Source organism: Mauremys mutica, chromosome 12 (genome assembly GCF_020497125.1).
Source record: "Mauremys mutica isolate MM-2020 ecotype Southern chromosome 12, ASM2049712v1, whole genome shotgun sequence".
NCBI lineage: Eukaryota > Metazoa > Chordata > Testudines > Geoemydidae > Mauremys > Mauremys mutica.
Window position 1 is genome coordinate 6,647,210 of NC_059083.1, and position 18,956 is coordinate 6,666,165.

Sequence of the window (18,956 nt, forward strand, 5' to 3'; positions counted from 1 at the left end):
GGGGGTGCTGCTGCACCCTCTGGCTTGAAGTGGTTTCCATCATATGCAGGGTTTACAGTTTGGTTTAATGACTCTCAAACCTCCCCCCCCCCCACACACACACTGTACAAATTGTTCCAGTGCCCCTGGCAGCATTCCAGAGGAGGTCTCACCAGAGCCTTGTACAATGGCAGTGACACGTCCCTGTCTCTGCTAGAAATACCTCGCCTGATGCCTCTGAGGATTGCATGATTCGCCCCCCGCACGGCCACATCACATTGGTGGCTCATAGTCAGCCTGTGTGCTGCTGGTTTGGGGTCTGCTAGTGGAGATAAAATCCCCTGCACTGGAGGTTCAGACCCCTAGTGACTGAAGGAAAAAAGAGGCTGGTCTTGTGGTTAAGCCTCCAATCCGGGACTCAGCAGCGCCGGGTTCGTGTTCGAGTGCTACCACAGACTGGCTGCGGGATGTTGGGGGAGTCTCTCACTCGCTCTGTGGACTCAATTGCCCTGTAGGGGGTTAACGAATCCTTCCCTACCTACGAATACATTGCACTGAGGTCCTCAACTGTTACAGCGAGGGAGGCCAGCTACGCCCCTAGACAGACTGGCTGTGCTCCTCACGCTGGTATCAGGGCATCTGCAGGCTGCATAGGGACGTCGAGGGAGCATCCATCATGGGCCGTGATGAGCCCTTTTGTGACGGAGCCTCCTTCTGCAGCAGCAGCAGCGAGCCCCTGAACCCAGACACTCTGACCATCACCCCCGCGCCTGACCACACAGCTCCGGCCCTGCCTCTCAGCTTCCTGTGTCATTTCACACCCCCACTCCCTCCTTGCACCTCCACCACTGGGGTTCTGAGAGGCTCTCGGCTGCACTCCTGCAATGGAACAATGGGGGACAATGGAAGGCGAGCAGGGCTACATGGCGTTGAGCCTCCGGCCCCAGGGGCGCAGCCCGGCCCCAGCTGGGAACCAAGGTAGCAATTTCAAACCTCCCTTCAATCGGTGGGGTCTGTCTTAGAGCAGCAGCCAGGGTCGGGGCTGGAGCCCCTATCCCACAGGAGGGGTCAGACTCTGGGGCTGGCAGGATCTGGGGGCAGAGCGTGGGGAGCTGGGACAGACTAGGCCAGGGGCCTGATTCTACAGAGCCCTAGGCTGCCGAGTAGCCTTCCTCCCGTGATTAGTGGGATCGCTGCTGTGAGTCAGGGCTGAGGGATCGGCCCCCCAGGGCTGGAGAGACCCTGCAGTGCAGGGAGATTTGTAGGGGGCTGCAGAACTAGCTTGAGCTTGATAGTTTGATGAGCTGCTGTGTGCACGGAAGGATGGGCTGGGGCGGATGCAGGAGTCTGGGTTCAAATCCTGCCTCTGCCAGACTCCTGGTGGAACTAACAGTGCATCTACACGGCATTCTGGACCAAGCGGGAACGACCCTCACAGCCAGTTGACAAACTCAGGCGAGTGCGGCCTGCCTTAGCGCTCTGAAAATATCTGTGTTGACAGCACGTTTTGTCTCAGGCTGGAGCTAGGGGGCCAGATCCTCGGCTGGTGTAGACAGACGCTACTTTTTGGCCCCCACTAACCTAACTGGCTCGAAGACTGGCCTCGATAAGTTGATGGAGGGGATGGTATGACGAGGTTGTCTACAATGGCAGGTAGTAGCAAATATCTCGAGTGGCTGGTGGTGGGACACTAGATGGGGAGGGCTCTGACTTACTGCAGAAAATTATTTCCCAGGTGTCTGGCTGCTGGGTCTTGCCAACATGCTCAGGGTCCTACTGACCAACATACTTGGGGTCAGGAAGGAATTTTTCCCTCGGGTCAGATTGGTAGAGACCCAGGGTGTTTTTCGCTTTCCTCTGCAGCATAGGACATGGGTCACTTGCTGGTTTAAAGTACTGCAAATGGTGGGTTCTCTGTCTGTCGCTTGAATTCTTTTCAACATGATGTGAGGACGTGAGTGACTCACTCAGAGGTTCGGGGTCTATCACAGGAGTGGGTGGGTGAGGTTCTGTGGCCTGTGTGCAGGAGGTCAGACAGATCATCATGACGGTCCCTTCTGACCTTAAAGTCTAAAGTCTATGAGTCTAAATAAATGTTGCTCCCATGAAGGAAATCCTGCTTTATATTAGTGGAGGGTCTGATCCTTTGTCTCTCTGAGTCTTAATTCTGCATCTGTAAAATAGGAGTAATAATCTTCTGTTTAGACCGTGAGCTCTTTGGGTCAGGGACTGTCTCTCGCTGTGTGTCTTTGCAGCGCCCGGCACAACGGGGCCCTGATCTCAGCTGGGGCAGGGACTGTCTCTCCCTGTGTGTCTGTGCAGCACCCGGCACAACGGGGCCCTGATCTCAGCTGGGGCAGGGACTGTCTCTCCCTGTGTGTCTGTGCAGCGCCTGGCACAACGGGGCCCTGATCTCAGCTGGGGCAGGGACTGTCTCTCCCTGTGTGTCTGTGCAGAGCCTGGCACGACGGGGCCCTGATCTCAGCTGGGGCAGGGACTGTCTCTCGCTGTGTGTCTGTGCAGTGCCCGGCACAACAGGGTGCCACTCTCACACACATCATCAACAGCAGGAGACAGATTGGACTGGACCCAGGAGAGGCTTGGAGGAGAGAATGAGACAGAACTCTGGTGATTCTTCCCCCGTAACAGTGAGTTTCTCTTTTGTGGTGCAGGTTCTCACTACCTGGTTCTGTCAGTGGAAACAGCTGTTGGGTGCTAAAGGAGGCTCCGATTCATGCTGACATCTGCAGCGCTGTATTTCAATGGATTTACCAGAAAGACGCCCCCCTCATCTGACAATACTGCAGATTCCCCCAAAGCGGTTTACTTACTATGATGGGCTGTGTAGAGAGTTCATTTTAATCTTCTTCTGTTCCAGCCTGTAGATTGGAGAGGGCTGGGTTCATTAGGAGCTGGTTATTTTGGGGCGCTCCATTTGCATTATAATGAAGACTCTATTGTGGCACTGATGGCTGAACATTAAAGATTTCTGTCCCATTGTGCAGTTGTTCACTGGGCGAGTGTTTCTACATTATAGTACAGAGCCAGGACTATTATGATCCTCTAGTTTGACCGACAAAACACACATTAGAGAATTTCAATCTGTGATTCCTGCAACAAACCCGTAACGAGTGGCTGAACTTTAGCGCACATCTTCTTTCATGAGGCCAGTGAGTGTCTGTTAAAGACCTGCTTAATGGCAGCTGCTGTGTTGGGTTATGTCCGTTTTGTATAATTTCAGGATCCCATATTGATTTTCAAAATGGAGTTTGTACCCATGTGATCCAGCTGATCATGGTTTTCTCACCTTTTATTTCTCCTCAGAAGTGGTAAACTACTTCTGGATAGAACTGGTTTTTACCACCTGTTCCACAGGGTTTCCCAGGAGGGGTTTTCTGCTCCGTCTACGGGGTTTCCCGGGCCAGGTTATATAAGTCTGCCCCGAGCACTGCTCAGCCACTGTTCATCTGAGTGATAGTGAGGATTTGACTTGCACTCACCTGCCTGTCCTTGTGGTAGAGGGGGGCTCGGGTTTTCCTTCCACAGCTCTGCTTCTACTTTGCCATCACCTGCAAGGAGAAGAGGAGGACAGCCAGCCACATGCCCAGACAGACACGCTCTCCTTTCCTTTGCCCCATTCATTGTACACAAAGCCCTCAATACACTTCATTTTTTTTTCACCCTATCACGACTGACTCCTTGTTTTTCAAGGTGGGAAGGACCCTTTATGGGAAGATCAAACCTACCAGATGGCAGATGCTGGATAGGGAGGGTTGGATCTAAGGAAACAGGAAGCATAGGAATCTCTTGCCTTATCCCATGTATATGCCTTTGCCTTTCTGTCCTTTCCTCTAACGCAGCCAATAAACAATTCCAGCACAAAACATGGCTGCCTCTTAGGACACTTCTTTCAGATTTCATGGCCCTTGCTCAGTACCAGGGACAAAAGCAGTGGGGCTGGAGTGGGGCTAGACACGAGGAAGAGAAGAGTGATGAACAAGGATGAGCGAGACACACACACACACACACACACACACACACACACCTACCTTCAGTTTATTAGTCCTGGGGGAGAAGGTTGCTTCCACTCCCATTCTTAAGCAGCAGCTGTTGCCTCAGTTTCCCTCCTGGGTTACACATGATTAAACATTTCCAAAACAGAACGACCTATTCTGGAGAGGGGTTTATGAGTGTGTTGTATTGTATGTGTGACAAGGCTACCTGCAGCACCTCTGTCCCCGCTTCTGGTCTCTGCAGAGTGCACCCTCTGCAGGCCTTAGGCCCTGAGTGGTCACCGCTTTGGGGTGGAAACCCATAATTCTCCCAATCTCAGACTAGGGTACTAGATGACAGCCCCCGGACTACCGCTCCTCATTATTTAACTTAGCAAGGCCAACAGGGATGTGGGTCTTCCTGCAGAAGCTGTGAACGGTGGTAAATACAGTGATTTGAAACAGCCATCTTAAAACAAAGTATTGATTAATCTTAATAGGAACACAGCCCAGCTTTCTCTCTTTTATAGATTCATAGACTCTAGGACTGGAAGGGACCTCAAGAGGTCATTGAGTCCAGTCCCCTGCACTCGTGGCAGGACCAAATACTGTCTAGACCATCCCTGATAGACATTTATCTAACCTGCTCTTAAATATCTCCACAGATGGAGATTCCACAACCTCCCTAGACAATTTATTCCAGTGTTTAACCACCCTGACAGTTAGGAACTTTTTCCTTATGTCCAACCTAAACCTCCCTTGCTGCAGTTTGAGCCCATTGCTTCTCGTTCTATCCTTAGAGGCTCAGGTGAACAAGTTTTCTCCCTCCTCCTGATGACACCCTTTTAGATACCTGAAAACTGCTATCATGTCCCCTCTCAGTCTTCTCTTTTCCAACCTAAACAAACCCAATTCTTTCAGCCTTCCTTTGTAGGTCATGTTCTCATGACCTTTAATCTTCTTGTTGCTCCTCTCTGGACCCTCTCCAATTTCTCCACATCTTTCTTGAAATGTGGTGCCCAGAACTGGACACAATACTCCAGAGTAGAGCGGAAGAATAACTTTTCGGGTCTTGCTCGCAACACACCCGGGGCTGACTTTTTATCCACCCCAAAAGTTCTTTATCCGTCCTATGTCACTTGAATCTATTCAAACCAGTTTATGGGGCTCATTAGAGGGTGTATCTACATCTCAAATGGGGGTGTGATTGTAGCATGGGTAGGCAGATCTGGGCCTGCTTCAATCTAGCGAACATGAGTGCAACAGATCAGCAGTCTCCCAGTGCCCCCTGGTGGCCCTGTAGGCATCCTGCCTCAGTTTCTCTCTGAAGTTTCAAAAATAATTCACTTAAACCCAGAGGATTTACAATACGATTCCCCCTCTCCTTGGGTCCAATTTATTAGACACCATTCTCCCCCTCCCCCAGCTTTGATTCATGATTTCACAGCCCTCCTTCAAATCCCAGGTTCCCTGGCCCGCAAACTCTTCTCTCCTTTAGCTGAGGTGTTTCACAGCCCCTTTCTTTGGGCTTCGGCCTCAGGGCCGCCCAGAGGATTCCGGGGGCCCCGGGTCTTCGGCGGTGGGGGGCCCCGCTTTGGCGGTAATTTGGCGGCGGGGGTGGCCCTTCCGCCCCGGAGACCCGCGGCGGCCCCTCCCCGCCGCCGAATTACCGCCGAAGCGGGGCCCCCTGCCGCTGAAGCGCAGCCCCCACCGCGGGTCTCCGGGGCACTTCGGTGGCGGGTCCCGGAGCGGAAGGGCCCCCCGCCGCCGAATTACCACCGAAGCGGGACCCGCTTCCGAAGTGCAGCCGGGTCTTCGGCGGTAATTCGGTGGCGGGGGCCCCTTCCGCTCCGGGACCCGCCACCGAAGTGACCCGGAGACCCGCGGCGGGGTCCCCCGCTGCCGAAGACCGGGCTGCACGGCAGCGGCGGCGGGTCCAGCTTCTGCAGTAATTCGCCAGCGGGGGGTCCTTCCGCCCCGGAGCTGAAGGACTCCCCGCCGGCGAAGACCGGGAGAGGAAGAAGCTCCGGGGGCCCGGGCCCCGTGAGAGTTTTCCGGCGCTCCCTGAGTGAGTGAAGGACCCCGCTCCAGGGGCCCGAAAAACTCTCCTGGGGGCCCCTGCGGGGCCCGGGGCCTGGGGCAAATTGCCCCTCTTGCCCCCCCCCCTCTGGGCGGCCCTGTTCGGCCTGTAGGAGTTTTTTCTACCACCCAGCAGATAGCTCCCGCCTCTTCTTTTTTTTTTCCTCCTTGTTTTTATGATGAAGCAGACTTGACTGAATAGTTTGCAGCCACCACTAGGTATAATTCCTAAATACTCCATGGTCTATAGTCTCTCACTCTGCCCTGTGTCTTTCAGGTAACGTAACAATGCGTTTTACTAATACCACCATTTCACTGATATTTTTATTATGTAACATGATGTAACGTTTGTTGCCTTATAATGTTTGACTTCCCTAGAAAGCTTTCCCCTTTCGTTAACAAAGCTCTTGACCCACAAAAGGTGACCAGTTGTTTCTTCCACCTTACAGAGTCCCACCTAGTCCACCTTTGTGTCTATTTATGCAAAAAAGATTTTTGTGTAAGCCGCGATGGCCAGTTAATACACTGAACAAAGTTATTTACTTCAGGGCCTAGATGGAAAAAAATGTCGTTATCCTCAACTCTAGGGCACAAGTCAAAAAAAGTCCCTTTTTTCCCATTAATCCAGAGTTTTTCCAATTGCTCTCAAATTTTTCTGTACGAGGCCTTTGAGTTCCTGTTCACTTCTAAGTCAGTCCGTCCATTTCTTACAGCTGCTTTGTCCACCAGTGCCCTGCACTGTCTGGCTCTGGCTTCCCACCTAGGACCTGGCGCTGGGCCTGAGGGGCTGGGGGAGAGGAGGAGGTGGGGGGGTGGAGCAGACCCCAGGGCTTCCCCACTCTGGATAAGGCACTTCAGTTTGGGGGGGGGTAACACCCTTGTGCCCCCTCAACTCTGTCCATGGGCTCGTGTGTGTGTGTGTGTGTGTGTGTGTGTGTGTGTGTGTGTGTGTGTGCGCGCGCTCAGGGTTTCAGGCCTGCACTACTCCCAGCTGCAGCAGGGGAGGGTGTGTGGCGGGGAACAAGGGGTGCCAGGGCTTGGGGCTTCAGCCCTGTGCTGCTCCCCACTTCAGCCCTATTTGGGGCACTGGGTTTCAGCGGTGGGGCTCTGCAGCCCCCTGAAAGGGCTTGTGGACCCCCAGGGGTCTGTGGTTGAGAACATCTGGGCTAGAGTTTATTTCACTGCCCGTCTCCTAAACCCAACTCCCATAGAAAAGCACCTGGAGGCCCAGAATTCAGTCACCGATACTTGCTGAAAATCCTCACCCAGGGTTGATTTCCCCACCATCAAGCCCAAAAAGAACAAAAGGAATAAACTTCATTTTTTACATTGCAATTTTATCAAATTTCTTGTACCAAAAACAATTTCAACAGGTCAATCTCTACAGAAACACAATTATAAACGCAATAGTTCCCAAAAGCTTAGCTTGAGTTCCCCTCAGTCTCAGTTGCAGTCTTTGATCAGCAAGCTCTAGGCAATCTGCTGAGCCAAAAGCGTTGCAGGCAGGGCTGCCCCGGGGTTGGGGGAGAACAAGTGGGGCAATTTGCCCCGGGCCCCACAGGGGCCACCACGAGAATATAGTATTCTATAGTATTGCAACTTTTTTTTTTATGGAAGGGGCCCCCAAAATTGCTTTGCCCGAGGCCCCCTGAATCCTCTGGGCGGCTCTGGTTGCAGGAGGGGAGAAGTTATTGTAACTTGCATGCAGGATAGTCCCGCTGCAATCTGTGCAGTCTTCCTCCTCCTCCTGCTGAGGTGGCTCAGGCAATCAGCTAATAACCAACCACTCAATTCAAGTATATAGAAAAAAAATACTATTATAAAATACTTCAAAGTTAGGGGAAACTGGCCTGCTTTTCCTGACCACAGGAGCAGGGATTCTTTTTGCAAAGCAGCTTCCCTGAAAACTTGCCCTTAATGGACCCTGAGGCTACAAGGAACCTACTGAGCCTGTGCAGATTTGCCACACCTAAATCCAGAGACTTCTGAATGTGTAATGCTAACTGTGTGTTTAAACGTCACGTGGTATAGTTTGCCTAGGGAATTCCCAATCATACTCGTTGAGTTGTTTGGTGCTTTCATCACTGCACTTCCCATTAACTTTGACCCATTTGTAGCATCACCGGCTCTTCACTAGAAGCCAGTCATAGTGTCTGGGCAAAAGCTTGGCACCCATAACTGATCGGATTAAAGCTCTGAATACCATCGGCAGTGCTTCCTATTTGCCACCCCATGAGTCCCAGCAAGACTTTTAAACAGATTAATTCTCCCTGTGTGTTAATCTTTACCATAGTCTCCATGTTACTAAAGTAATTTAGCATCAAATATTACCCCTAGGAATTTGAACTTTTTTCACTACATCTATTTCTTCTCCAAACAGATACAGTTTACATTCCTTTGTAAAGTTCCTTTTTTAACAGATCCTTTGATTGTAGCACTAGAAAATGCCAACCTCCATGCCTTGTCCCAGTGAGAGGTCTCTCATAGCACTGTGTGGATTCTCTTTTCTGCCACCTCAGTAAACCTGCTCCTAACCCCACAGAGCACAATCAGCTGTGAATAATGTGACACCTTCTCTGGAACCTACTCATTTGGAGAGATCATTTATCATGATATTAAATGAGGTTGGGCTGACAACACTTCCCTCTGGCATACCATTTTTAATACTATATATGTGTGACATAGCTTTCCCTACCCTGGTATGCATGGTCCTTTATCTAATTATCTAATCCACCGAGGCATTCTGCCCTTTATTCTTAGCGTACTTATTCAGAACTATATGCCTTCCCTCCATTGCATGTCACACACCTTTTCAATGTCTGGACAAACAGCTTTGTGCCTCATACATCTTTGTATTTCAGTTTCTAATGTAACAATGTGATCAATGCTGCATTTCGTTTCCTAAAGCCATTCTGCACCTGATCTGTAATGCCATTGTTTTCCAATCAATGTCATTCACCATTCTCTCCATAATTTTACCCACACAGGATGTCAGAGCATTTGGTCTATAGGCATCCACTGTTTTGGCTAGCTTGCCTCGTTTTCGTACTGGAATTATTACTGCATGTTTCCACTCTACCAGTTTCACTCCTTTTTCCCTATATAATTCCAAGAGAATCCTCAACCTGCTTTCAGAGTGATACTTAAACATTATTACATATATTATGGGGGATGTATTCTTATTGATATCAACAGTTTTCTCAGGTTCCCACATACAAAAACAGGATCATATGGAGTTGGTATAAACCATGAAACTAGTAGTTCAGGACTCTATTCAAGTAACTGTCTTTTAATGTGGTCGGAAACTGCACTTTGATTTTCATCATTGCTCATGCTTTGGAAAGTTGCTGATAACAAGAAATCAGAAGTCTCATTACAGCTTCTAACTATGGTGTCAGTCAAATAAGACCTGGAATGTGACTGTTCTTACTTTAAGGTGCCAGAGGACTCCTCGTTGTTCTTACTCTGAATCACATTCATTCTTCTAGCTTGTATATTGCTGACAGCTTGGTACCTTTATTTATCTGCCAACTTCCTCCAAGCTTTTCTTTGATTAAAAAAAAAATTCTTCATGCTACTGCTGTATATCTTTTATACTGCATTAGATCTTCACTATTCATGGTATTTTTTGCTTTTTTAAATAGGCTCTATTTATTTCTCACATTTTTTGTTCCACCAGGGCAGCCACGTTTTTAAGTTATCCGTGCTAGCTGGATCCAAGTTAGCAGGGATATATCTAAGCACGTTACAATTACACCTCTACTTGAAGTGTAGATTACCACTAGGTACTTGAGCTAGTGTGTCTGTCTGCCTGGGCTGGGAAGCACTCTTCCAGCTGCAGTGTAGTCATACCTTTAGTTAATGGCCCTGCATGTTTCTTATCTGGCCTACTGTCCATTTTCCTGGATCTGTTTCCTGAGTTAATCCTAGGTATACACACACTTAACATCTTTACAATACCCAGACAACCATACAGAGCATATAGCACACAGGGTCTGAACAAAAGTCAGGCCCATTTACAAAGCAGACGCTTGCTTACAAATTCACTGTCTGGTACATGGACTTGGCAAAAACATGTCTGGCATTGCACGGGCACAGGAATGGGGTACACACCACCATGTTGTGTGATGGACACTTGACAAAATTGCCAGACTTAGTGAGGGACATTGGGGCGGGGGGGGAATTACATCATTCAACCCATAAAATAGCATACATAACTTTCCACACTGAAAAAAACACTGTCACATATCTAGCTAATAACACCAACAATAATAACAATAAAAATAACCATACATTCAATTAATAATTAATGAAAAGTGCGTGTGGGTCTGGTGCATTATCCCATCTGGTGGCACCGAGACCACTTACAAAGAGAACAAGAAGTCTGCTCTACAGCCTTAGCGAACAGTCAGTTGGCTTTTCGTTCATGTGGTAGAGGCTCATGCACTAAGCTTCAGAAGTCCCAGGTTCAATCCTGGCCGCTGATGACCAGGGTCTGTCAGTGTCACATATACTGTATATGAGATTATTACATGAGAAATGAAAATGAGCTTGCTTTGGGATTTTACAAGGCACTCATATCATTTAAACACATTTGGTACCCTGAGTAATGATAACACTTCTTGCAAATCACATAAATAGGGAATTCATGGTCCCATTCATGTCAGGGGGGTGACACGTACCTTGTTTGCATCAGTGTATAAAAGAGAAGTTATAGGAGGGGGGGTCTTTGTCTGGCCAAGGGGAAAGTGGAAAGTCCCGGGCCCACCTGTAGGAGTGTTCTTTTAGTGTCTACGGGGTGCTGGCACCATGCTTTGTGGGCAATAAACCTGGCACAGTGCCTTCACCACTGAGCCGAGTCTGTGGCCTTTCTGGGCAGTTCGATCGAGGCTTGCTGGGCCGGCAGAGACACTGGCCGCACAGAGCTAATCCCCAGGACGGCCAGGAAGAGGCGCCATCCAGCGGTGAATCCAGCACCTGTCACAGACCCAAAGAGGGAACATTGAGCGGAATAGCCTATCTACTATTTGTCTACTAATTAGGCCTACTTTTTAGCACACCAAGGCTTACTGATTTCCAAACCCACATTTTCTTGTCAACCGGGCATGATCTTAACAGACCTCGAGTTCTATCAGCAGGTCTTTTTGTTTAGACTAAAACTTTTTGTCTCCCTTTCATAGCTTTTGCCATCAACATTTGTCCTTGCAGGGTATTGTGACATCTTGTGAACTGTCACGTACATTTTACAACTGAGCTCACAAGCAGGGGAAATTCAGCAGCCCAGTTATCACAACAAGGCTCCCAAACACACAGGGGAAGTTTTCACACACCCCAAAACTCCTGGGTCTCAAGCGGGGACCAGCTACCTCCTCCACCCTTTTGTCTGCTAGGCAGCTAGCAACCAGGATCTCCCTAAAAGTGGGGGGGGGGCACCGGTGCCTGAACCGTGGCCCCGCCTGCGCCCCGCCCCCCCCCCTTTCCCCGAGGCCTCACCCCTGGCTCGCTCCTCTCTGCCCCCTTCCCCTTATCTCTCACCCTTAGGGCTGGTAAAAAGCAATAGGGGTCATGGCCCCCTGGCCTCCCCCGTTCCAGCGACCCGGTGGCAACCCCTCATCCCTTGAGGAGCCAGCCGGGAAGCTGTATGTTGGCGTATCCCCCATAGAAGTGGTGTAGGCAGCTGCCCCTTGATCAGTTTGGCTGGTCAGGACCGGCTCAGCCTTCCGCACAGCTGGTCTTAACCAAGCCGTAGTTCCGGGGCTCTGGTTACCCAGGGTCAGTTAGGGAAGGGGTTCAGGCCCCGCCCCACTTTGGCAAACCTTACCCAGGTATGTGACCCCACCCCATGCTGTGTGAATAGGGAAACCATCACTCTCCCCAGAGCTGGGTTCCTTTCTCTGCCCTCCCCCCACCTGTGGGCCCAGGGTGTTGCTGCAGGGTTCCCCCTGGTAAAGGGGGGGCTGGGCAACTGCTTCCTTTCCCAGCCTATGGCTGCATGGTCCCCCGGGAGCTACATCTTCTGAAAGGCCCAGTAAAAAGCAGTGAGGGGGCTGCACTTGCCTTTCAATGATGGGCAGGGACAGGCCATATGACATTAGCTTTGAACTGCCTTCTACCTATTCCACTGGTTTGCGGCAGATCCAGGGCAACTGTCCGGAGCAGCTTGAACTGGCAATCTCATAGCTGTTCGTATAAGCACAATCTCCACTGCCTCCTATGTGAAACCTGCAACAGCAGCAAACAAATCCAAGAGACTCAGAACGGTTCAAATCATTCAGTCCAAAGAGACCACGTGCAGAATACAGCCCCCATTCAGCAAAGCAAATCACACCCATGTCCCCATTCACTTTGGTGGGTCTGCAACTGAAAGCAATTTGTTCAGACTCTTTGGTTAACAGGTGTGACTGTATTCCTGTACAGAGGGAGGGTGGTCCAGTAGTTTAAAGCCCTAGCACTGGACTTGGGAGATCTGCATTCGAGTCCCATCTCAGCTCCTGACTTTCTGGGTGACGTTGTGTCTCAGGTTACCCCTCTGCGTAATAAAACTGCAGGCCCTGTGGCGCACGTGCATGGAGCAGAATGCCAAGGGATGGGGGTTTGCAGCAATCTTGGTTACTGTGTAGGCCATTTGCTTATTTTGTACCAGCTGGTGCTTTTACAGGGTACGCGGATGTCAAGGCTGAATCCCCACTCTGTCACAGTGCAGAAGTGGGGGCCCGCAAGGATTTTACAAATGAATACTTGCCACTCCAGGCTTGTATTAAACTCCCGAGGTTACAGCTTCTCTCTGACTTTGGCTTGGTAAATGCTGCCACCACCCAAATTAAAAAAAACCTCCTTTGAGCCCAGGAAGGAGCACTTGGGAATTCCTCCCTGTGGGGTACCCTCAAGCCCTTTCACCCTCCTCCGGGGAAGAGCTGAGAACGAAAACAAAGGAAATTAGCTGTGGCTACCAGCTATTCAAACATGCACAAACCTCTTAGGGCACCAAAAATCCAATCCTGTTCTTAAAAAGGGTAAATTTTATTAAAAACAAAAAGGGAAACATACATCTGGATCTTAGGCTTTTTCCTAGATCTTAAAAAAAAACAATTACAAGAATTAAACACCCAAACTAATTTTCTTGGGGGTTCAGCTGAAAGGTTACAAGCAAACAAAAGCATTAGGGGGTTAGCACAGAGGAGAGCCACAAGCCAAAATAAAGAAAATAAACCTGATCGCATCTAGCTAAACATTCTGATCTACTTAAACATTTGGAGTTCAGATAAGTAGTTCTAGGTATGATCTGATGATTTATGATCATACCCGGCTTAAGCTCCTCATAGCCCAGCTGCTCTGTCCCTCCAGCTCAGAGAACAACAGACAAAGGGAAAGTTTCTTTCTCCATTTAAAAAAAGTTCTAGCCTCCCATTGGCTCTTTTGGTCAGGTGCCCACCTTTTTTTCCCCTTTACCTGGGGAACTTTTTAACCCTTTCCAGGTAAAGCAAGCAGAGAACAGCTACCAAGAGGCATTTTACAGCTAACTGGCTGGCTGTCCATCAAAGGGAGCTTCCCCCGCACACACTTCATTTATCACAGCGGCCCAACACTTACAAAGTGAATGAAGGGAAAAGAGACCCACCAGTTGTTGAATTCGGTGCCATTGGACCATTTCCAGCGCTGGCCAGGGCTCTTCTGGAGGCCGATCCAGTGGTCCTCAAGTCCTTTATAGCGCTTCATGAACTCCTGTTAAATAAAGCAAATGTCCATTAAGCACCTGGATCTGAGCTCTCTGCAGTCTGTGCTGGATTCTCTGAGCTGCCACACAGGACACTGGGTGAACTGTCCAGGGTGGCAATTCTCCACCCACAGCTCTGATCTAGGGGCCCCCACCCCTCAATCCTCTGAGCCAATCCGCTTCCCTGCTCTGCGATCAGCAGCAGGTTGGACTAGGAATAACCCCAGCTCGGCACACAGCCTCTTCTGGGGTAACTGTGAATAGCCCATTCAACTCCTGTAGTGACAAGATCTCGTCACCCCCATGGAGCTGTGACCAATTTACACCAGTTGGGGGTCTGGCCCTGTGGGATTTATAAAGCTTCTGTGTTTCTCTCTCACCATTTCCTGATCACTGTCAATCACTGCCAGGGAGGCACCGAGGGCAGAGCAGTTGTTCTGGCTGTAGGTTCAGTTCCCTTCAGCCTGTGAGAAATAGTAACACTTCTCCAGGTATCCGACCCAGCCGTCTGGGCAGGCGGCTCCAGCTGGACACGGCTCAGGTTTCCTTGCTAGAGATGAGAAAATAGCAGAGTAAGAGATTTACCCTTCACCCTCTGTAGCCAAGGGAACAAGTTCTCCAATGACACCACAACAGATACCCGCCTCCCCATGCACGCGCACACACACACACACGCACACACTCTACACTGTGGAAGCCTGGGCTTGTGCCTGGAAAGGTTCCTTTTTTTCCCAATCGACAGAGGCCAACAGCCAGCTAGCAGCTTCCTTTGCTGTGACTGCAGTTTTGTTCAGTGCAGGCACAAACCCTGCCAGTGCCTGATTAAACCCATCCCTCAGGCACTTAGGCTGCTGAATAGCAGGGCTGCATCTTCAGGGACAAAGGAAAAAAGTGACAGGTGCAATTCAAGGTGGTCCCCAGACTGCACGCTCCAAAATCCACCCCCCTGAGTGATGTAAGTACCGAACCTCCCATGCTCTACAGAGCTATGTTGGTGGGAGAGCTCCTGCTCTCGGGGACGTGGATTAACTATGCTGATGGGGGAGTCCCATCAGCTTAGAGCCTCTTCATTAAAGTGCTACAGAGGTGCAGTTGTGCCGATGCAGTGTTTTAAATTCAGACCTGCTCTAAGGCTTACCAGAAATGCAGCTGGAAACCCTGAGCTCCTTATGCCACCTGACTAAGTAGCAGTGGAAAAGGGGTCTGCTCATATCACAGCCTCTCTGATGCACCTCTGCCCCCTCCCCTACTTCCAATTTTGCATGCACTGAGAATTGCATTTTTATCTTGGTTCATGGAGCTCTGGCAATGGGGTCTGGCTGTGCAATGAATAGACTGGGATGATTCCAGGTTCAAATGTTCATGCAGCCCCTCAAGTTGTTCGGGCTGCTGCACCCTCCCTCTTCCCCATCCAGGATGTTTCCTCCTGCCTGCCAAACTCCATATATGGCTAAATTCATCCTTGCCCTGCCCTTCATGCAGTCATGGGCACCAGTAAAAAGTAGGGGGCATATGCAACTGTTCTGATACCACAGGGTTTTACACTCACTTTGCACTGGTCTAAGTGACTCTGGATTGCATCACCCAGTGACATTCTCACCCACACCCCCTGCACCTCCACACTCAAATATTGTAGATGCATGTTTCTGGCCAGCACAGCGCTCTAGCACACTGGCTGTGCAATGCAGGGGAGCTAATGTTGCTGGAGGAGAAAACTTGTGAAGCTGAAAGGCTGCTGGGATCAGGGAGCTGACAACCAGCCAGGCGCAGGTACGACTCCCTCCCGCTGGAGGCAGGGGGGTAACACGGTGACTCACAGACCTGGGTAACCAGGTGTGTTTGGGTGACATGGCAGAATGAGCCAACAGCCAGTGGGAGCTGGACACTGGGGGTGGGGGAGACCCCACAGAAATGCCACGGGCTCAGCAGAGTCTGATGTGACTGTTGAAGCAGGGGTGGGCTGTGGGGGGATGTGACATTTCCAGCACTGAGTGTAAGGTGCAGAGACGGGGTCAGTGCGGGCTCCACACTCACCTGACATGGAGATGAGGATGATGATGAAGATGAGGATGATGATGATCAGTACGAGATTGAGACACACACTCGGAACTGCCCAGCGACGTGCCCATGGTTTGAACCCAGACAGCAAACCTGTAATAGAAACAGCCATTAATGCTCACGCTGCTGCTATAGTGGGGAGGGTCAGCAGCTTTTTTTTTTAAAAAAGGAAGAGTTTCAAACTATCTATCCCCATACACCCCATCTATCTATCTATTTACCTACTAGAGTCACTAGATGTGCTGATTTTATAGGCACAGTCCCGATATTCAGGGCTTTGTCTTTTATTGGTGCCTATTACCCACACACACACACACCACTCCAATTTTCTCACACACACACACACACACACACACACACACACACACACACACACACACACACACACACACACACACACACACACACACACTGAAGTGAAAAAATTCATTCCAAATGTGGGGGAAAAGTCATTTCAACTTTTTTGAGGGGAAAAAAAAGCAAAAAGAACACCCCCAAAAGCCCAGAAATATGTGGGTTTCAATTTGAGGTTCTCAGAGATTTTCCCTGCCCCTTCAAAATGTTTTCCACTGAAAGTGCCTTTTAAAAAGGAAGAGAAGGGAGGAGAGGGGGACCCCAAAACCTTAAGTCAAAAACTGAATTTGTCTCCTATTTTCAAACGCAAAAGAATTCCCTGCAAACAAACTTCCCCATTAAAACAGAGATTTTAATTGTTTGCTCTGAATTTTTTCTATCAGGAAAAAAAAATCCCATTTCTAACATTTTTTGACCGAAACAAACAAACAAAAATGTTCAGTGAAAAAAAATGGTCTAGTTAAAAAGAAAGGCATTTTCCACCCATACCCACCCCTGCAAAAAAATTGATGGAAAATGTTTGACCAGCCTACCTAGCACTGAAGAAAGAATTAGACTGAACATTTGGATAAACAACAGACCTCTACTGCCTGAGCTAACAGTGCTAAATTGAAGGCCGTACATCAACGTCTTTTACATGAACCAACCACTAGAGGGAGAGAAAGGCCCTCACTTAATACAAGTTCCTTGGAAAGGGGAGCCTGAGAAGATCCCAAAAGGCAGCTGTACCTGCAGGGTCAGTTTTGCTGCTCTCTCCAGCCTGCGGGGGGATGGTCACGGAAGTGTCCCCATTTTGTTGCACTTGGGTTTCCTGGGAACCCAGGAGTGGATCTGCCCTCTCTCTGAAGTCCATGGTTGGTCTGTGTTCAAGGATTTACCTGGGGAGAGAGCTTTCAGGGTTACTCTGGCTGGTTTCTGTTTATGTTGTTCTATCTGCCAATCCAGAGCCCTGCACAGCAGGGTCATTCGCAGTGGGTAGGGATGTGACTACCTTGGTTTTTCTATAGCAACTTTAATCGGAAGGATCCCAAAGTGCTTGACAAGCTCCAGTACTCAAATGCACGTGCTGGAGTGGAGTTACTTCTCTGCAGAGAGAATGGGTCAGCTCCCCAGCGGCTGCAAAGTAGCCATAGCTCCACTGAAGTTATGTTACACAGCTGAATTGACAGGAATGATCACTTCCCCCGTATACAAACAGTTGGCAAGAAGTAGGCACGTTTTAATTTGAGAGCCTGGAATTTCTCATTGAATGGGTCCTTCCTGCTTTCTGCCTTGAGGAACACCCTGTGATCCGAAGTGAGTGCCCCATCTCCAAGAAACAGGACACCCCCGTACTGGACAGTGATGGAATAATCTGCCCCGAGAGGAGGATCCTAGCTCACCCCCAGTGGTTAGAAGCTGGGCTTGTACCTCACCCAGGAGGATTTAGAGCCCTTCCCACTCCAGGTTATTGTGTAATATTGACGGTTGTAACTCTGGATGGTCCCATTATCCCTATAAATGCCAAGAGCTGGTCAGGACTAAGAAAAGAAGATTGACCAAGGAGATCTTGTGGCAGCGAGTTCCGCAGGCCAGCTGTGCCTTGTGGGGAAACATTCTCTTTGATCAGACTGGAATTTGATACCTTTTCAAAGCGGAGAGAAGTGGTTTCAGATCCTGCCCGGGAGAGAACTCTCCTGCTAGCATAATTAAACCACCCCCACTGAGCGTGGTAGCTATGTTGGTGGGAGAGCATCTCCTGTTGATGTAATCGTTGGTGTGGACAGCGCTTTGTCACTGAAACTTACGTTGGTCAGCGGTGTGGTTTTTTTCACACCCCCACTGAGCACTGGACTTGGGATCCAGGCTCCATGGTAGGGCTCGTAGGTTATGGTGAGTATCATTTGCAAACCACTTGTCCAGACTCTACCACGCTCAGCCACCTAGGAACTGGCAATGGCTCTCCAGTGGCTCTGTGTAGCTGCAAGGAGACAGGCAGCAGCAGCTGCTGCCCAGGGTGTTTGCAGGAGGGTCCCTATCTGCAGGGCCAGGCAGCTCTGAAACAACGGAGCAGGAGCCAGAGAGTGAATCCGGCAGCTTCGGGCACCAGGCGGCCCCAGCAAAGGCACCAAACGGAGCCGGCTCCAGGGTCTGACCCAGGGCAAACCCCGCCGGCTCTGCAGTGGGTGCAGAGATCAGACCCCACCTGGCTTTGCAGGGCGGGCACATCCCAGGCTGGGCGCTATGGGGTGCCATGGGGCATTGCACCTGCCCCGCGCTCACCCTGCCCCATAGGAGCCCCCGCAACCAGCCCCTCACAGACCTGCGGGGCAAATGAGCCGGGAGCTGAACTGGATTCGTGGGGACCAAGCCGGGGTGAGACAGAATGGAGGCAGCCCAACCCCGCCCCCAGGAGAGCTCCCCATGCAGATATCTCCCCCACCCCCCCAGCCCCGCGCTTGCAGCTCTCTGCTCACCTGAGCAGCAGCCAGCCAGCTCCCCGCAGGAGGCCCAACAGTGGCGAAAGGGTTAATTCGGATCAGAACGGGTTTGCTGGGCTGTGAGACACACACAGTCCTGTCTCCGTCCCTCGCTGGAGCAGGCAGGTTATATACTGGCCCCACAGCTCCTCCTTCCTGCTCGGAGCAGCCAGTGATGTGATGTTCCGTGAAACTGAAACAGGAAAGACAGGCTCCTTTGAAGTTTCTTGTGGCAGCACATTCTAATGTCGATTATATAACGAATGCCCTTGGCTGCCGTCCAGCAGAACGTTGGAACACGGATTAGAAAAGCGGGGCTCT

At 50.2% G+C, this 18,956-nt stretch overlaps 1 protein-coding gene across 1 annotated transcript; it reads right to left on the reverse strand.

Annotated features, from left to right (window-relative positions):
• Positions 1 to 10,893: 10,893 nt before the first annotated feature.
• On the reverse strand, positions 10,894 to 18,726 carry LOC123345846 (early activation antigen CD69-like). The gene is given in 8 exon segments (XM_044982906.1): positions 10,894 to 11,027; positions 11,586 to 11,593; positions 12,108 to 12,272; positions 13,669 to 13,772; positions 14,145 to 14,314; positions 15,799 to 15,915; positions 16,906 to 17,054; positions 18,633 to 18,726. Coding segments are annotated over 7 exon segments (822 nt in total). The 5' UTR covers positions 17,030 to 17,054; positions 18,633 to 18,726.
• Positions 18,727 to 18,956: the final 230 nt, after the last annotated feature.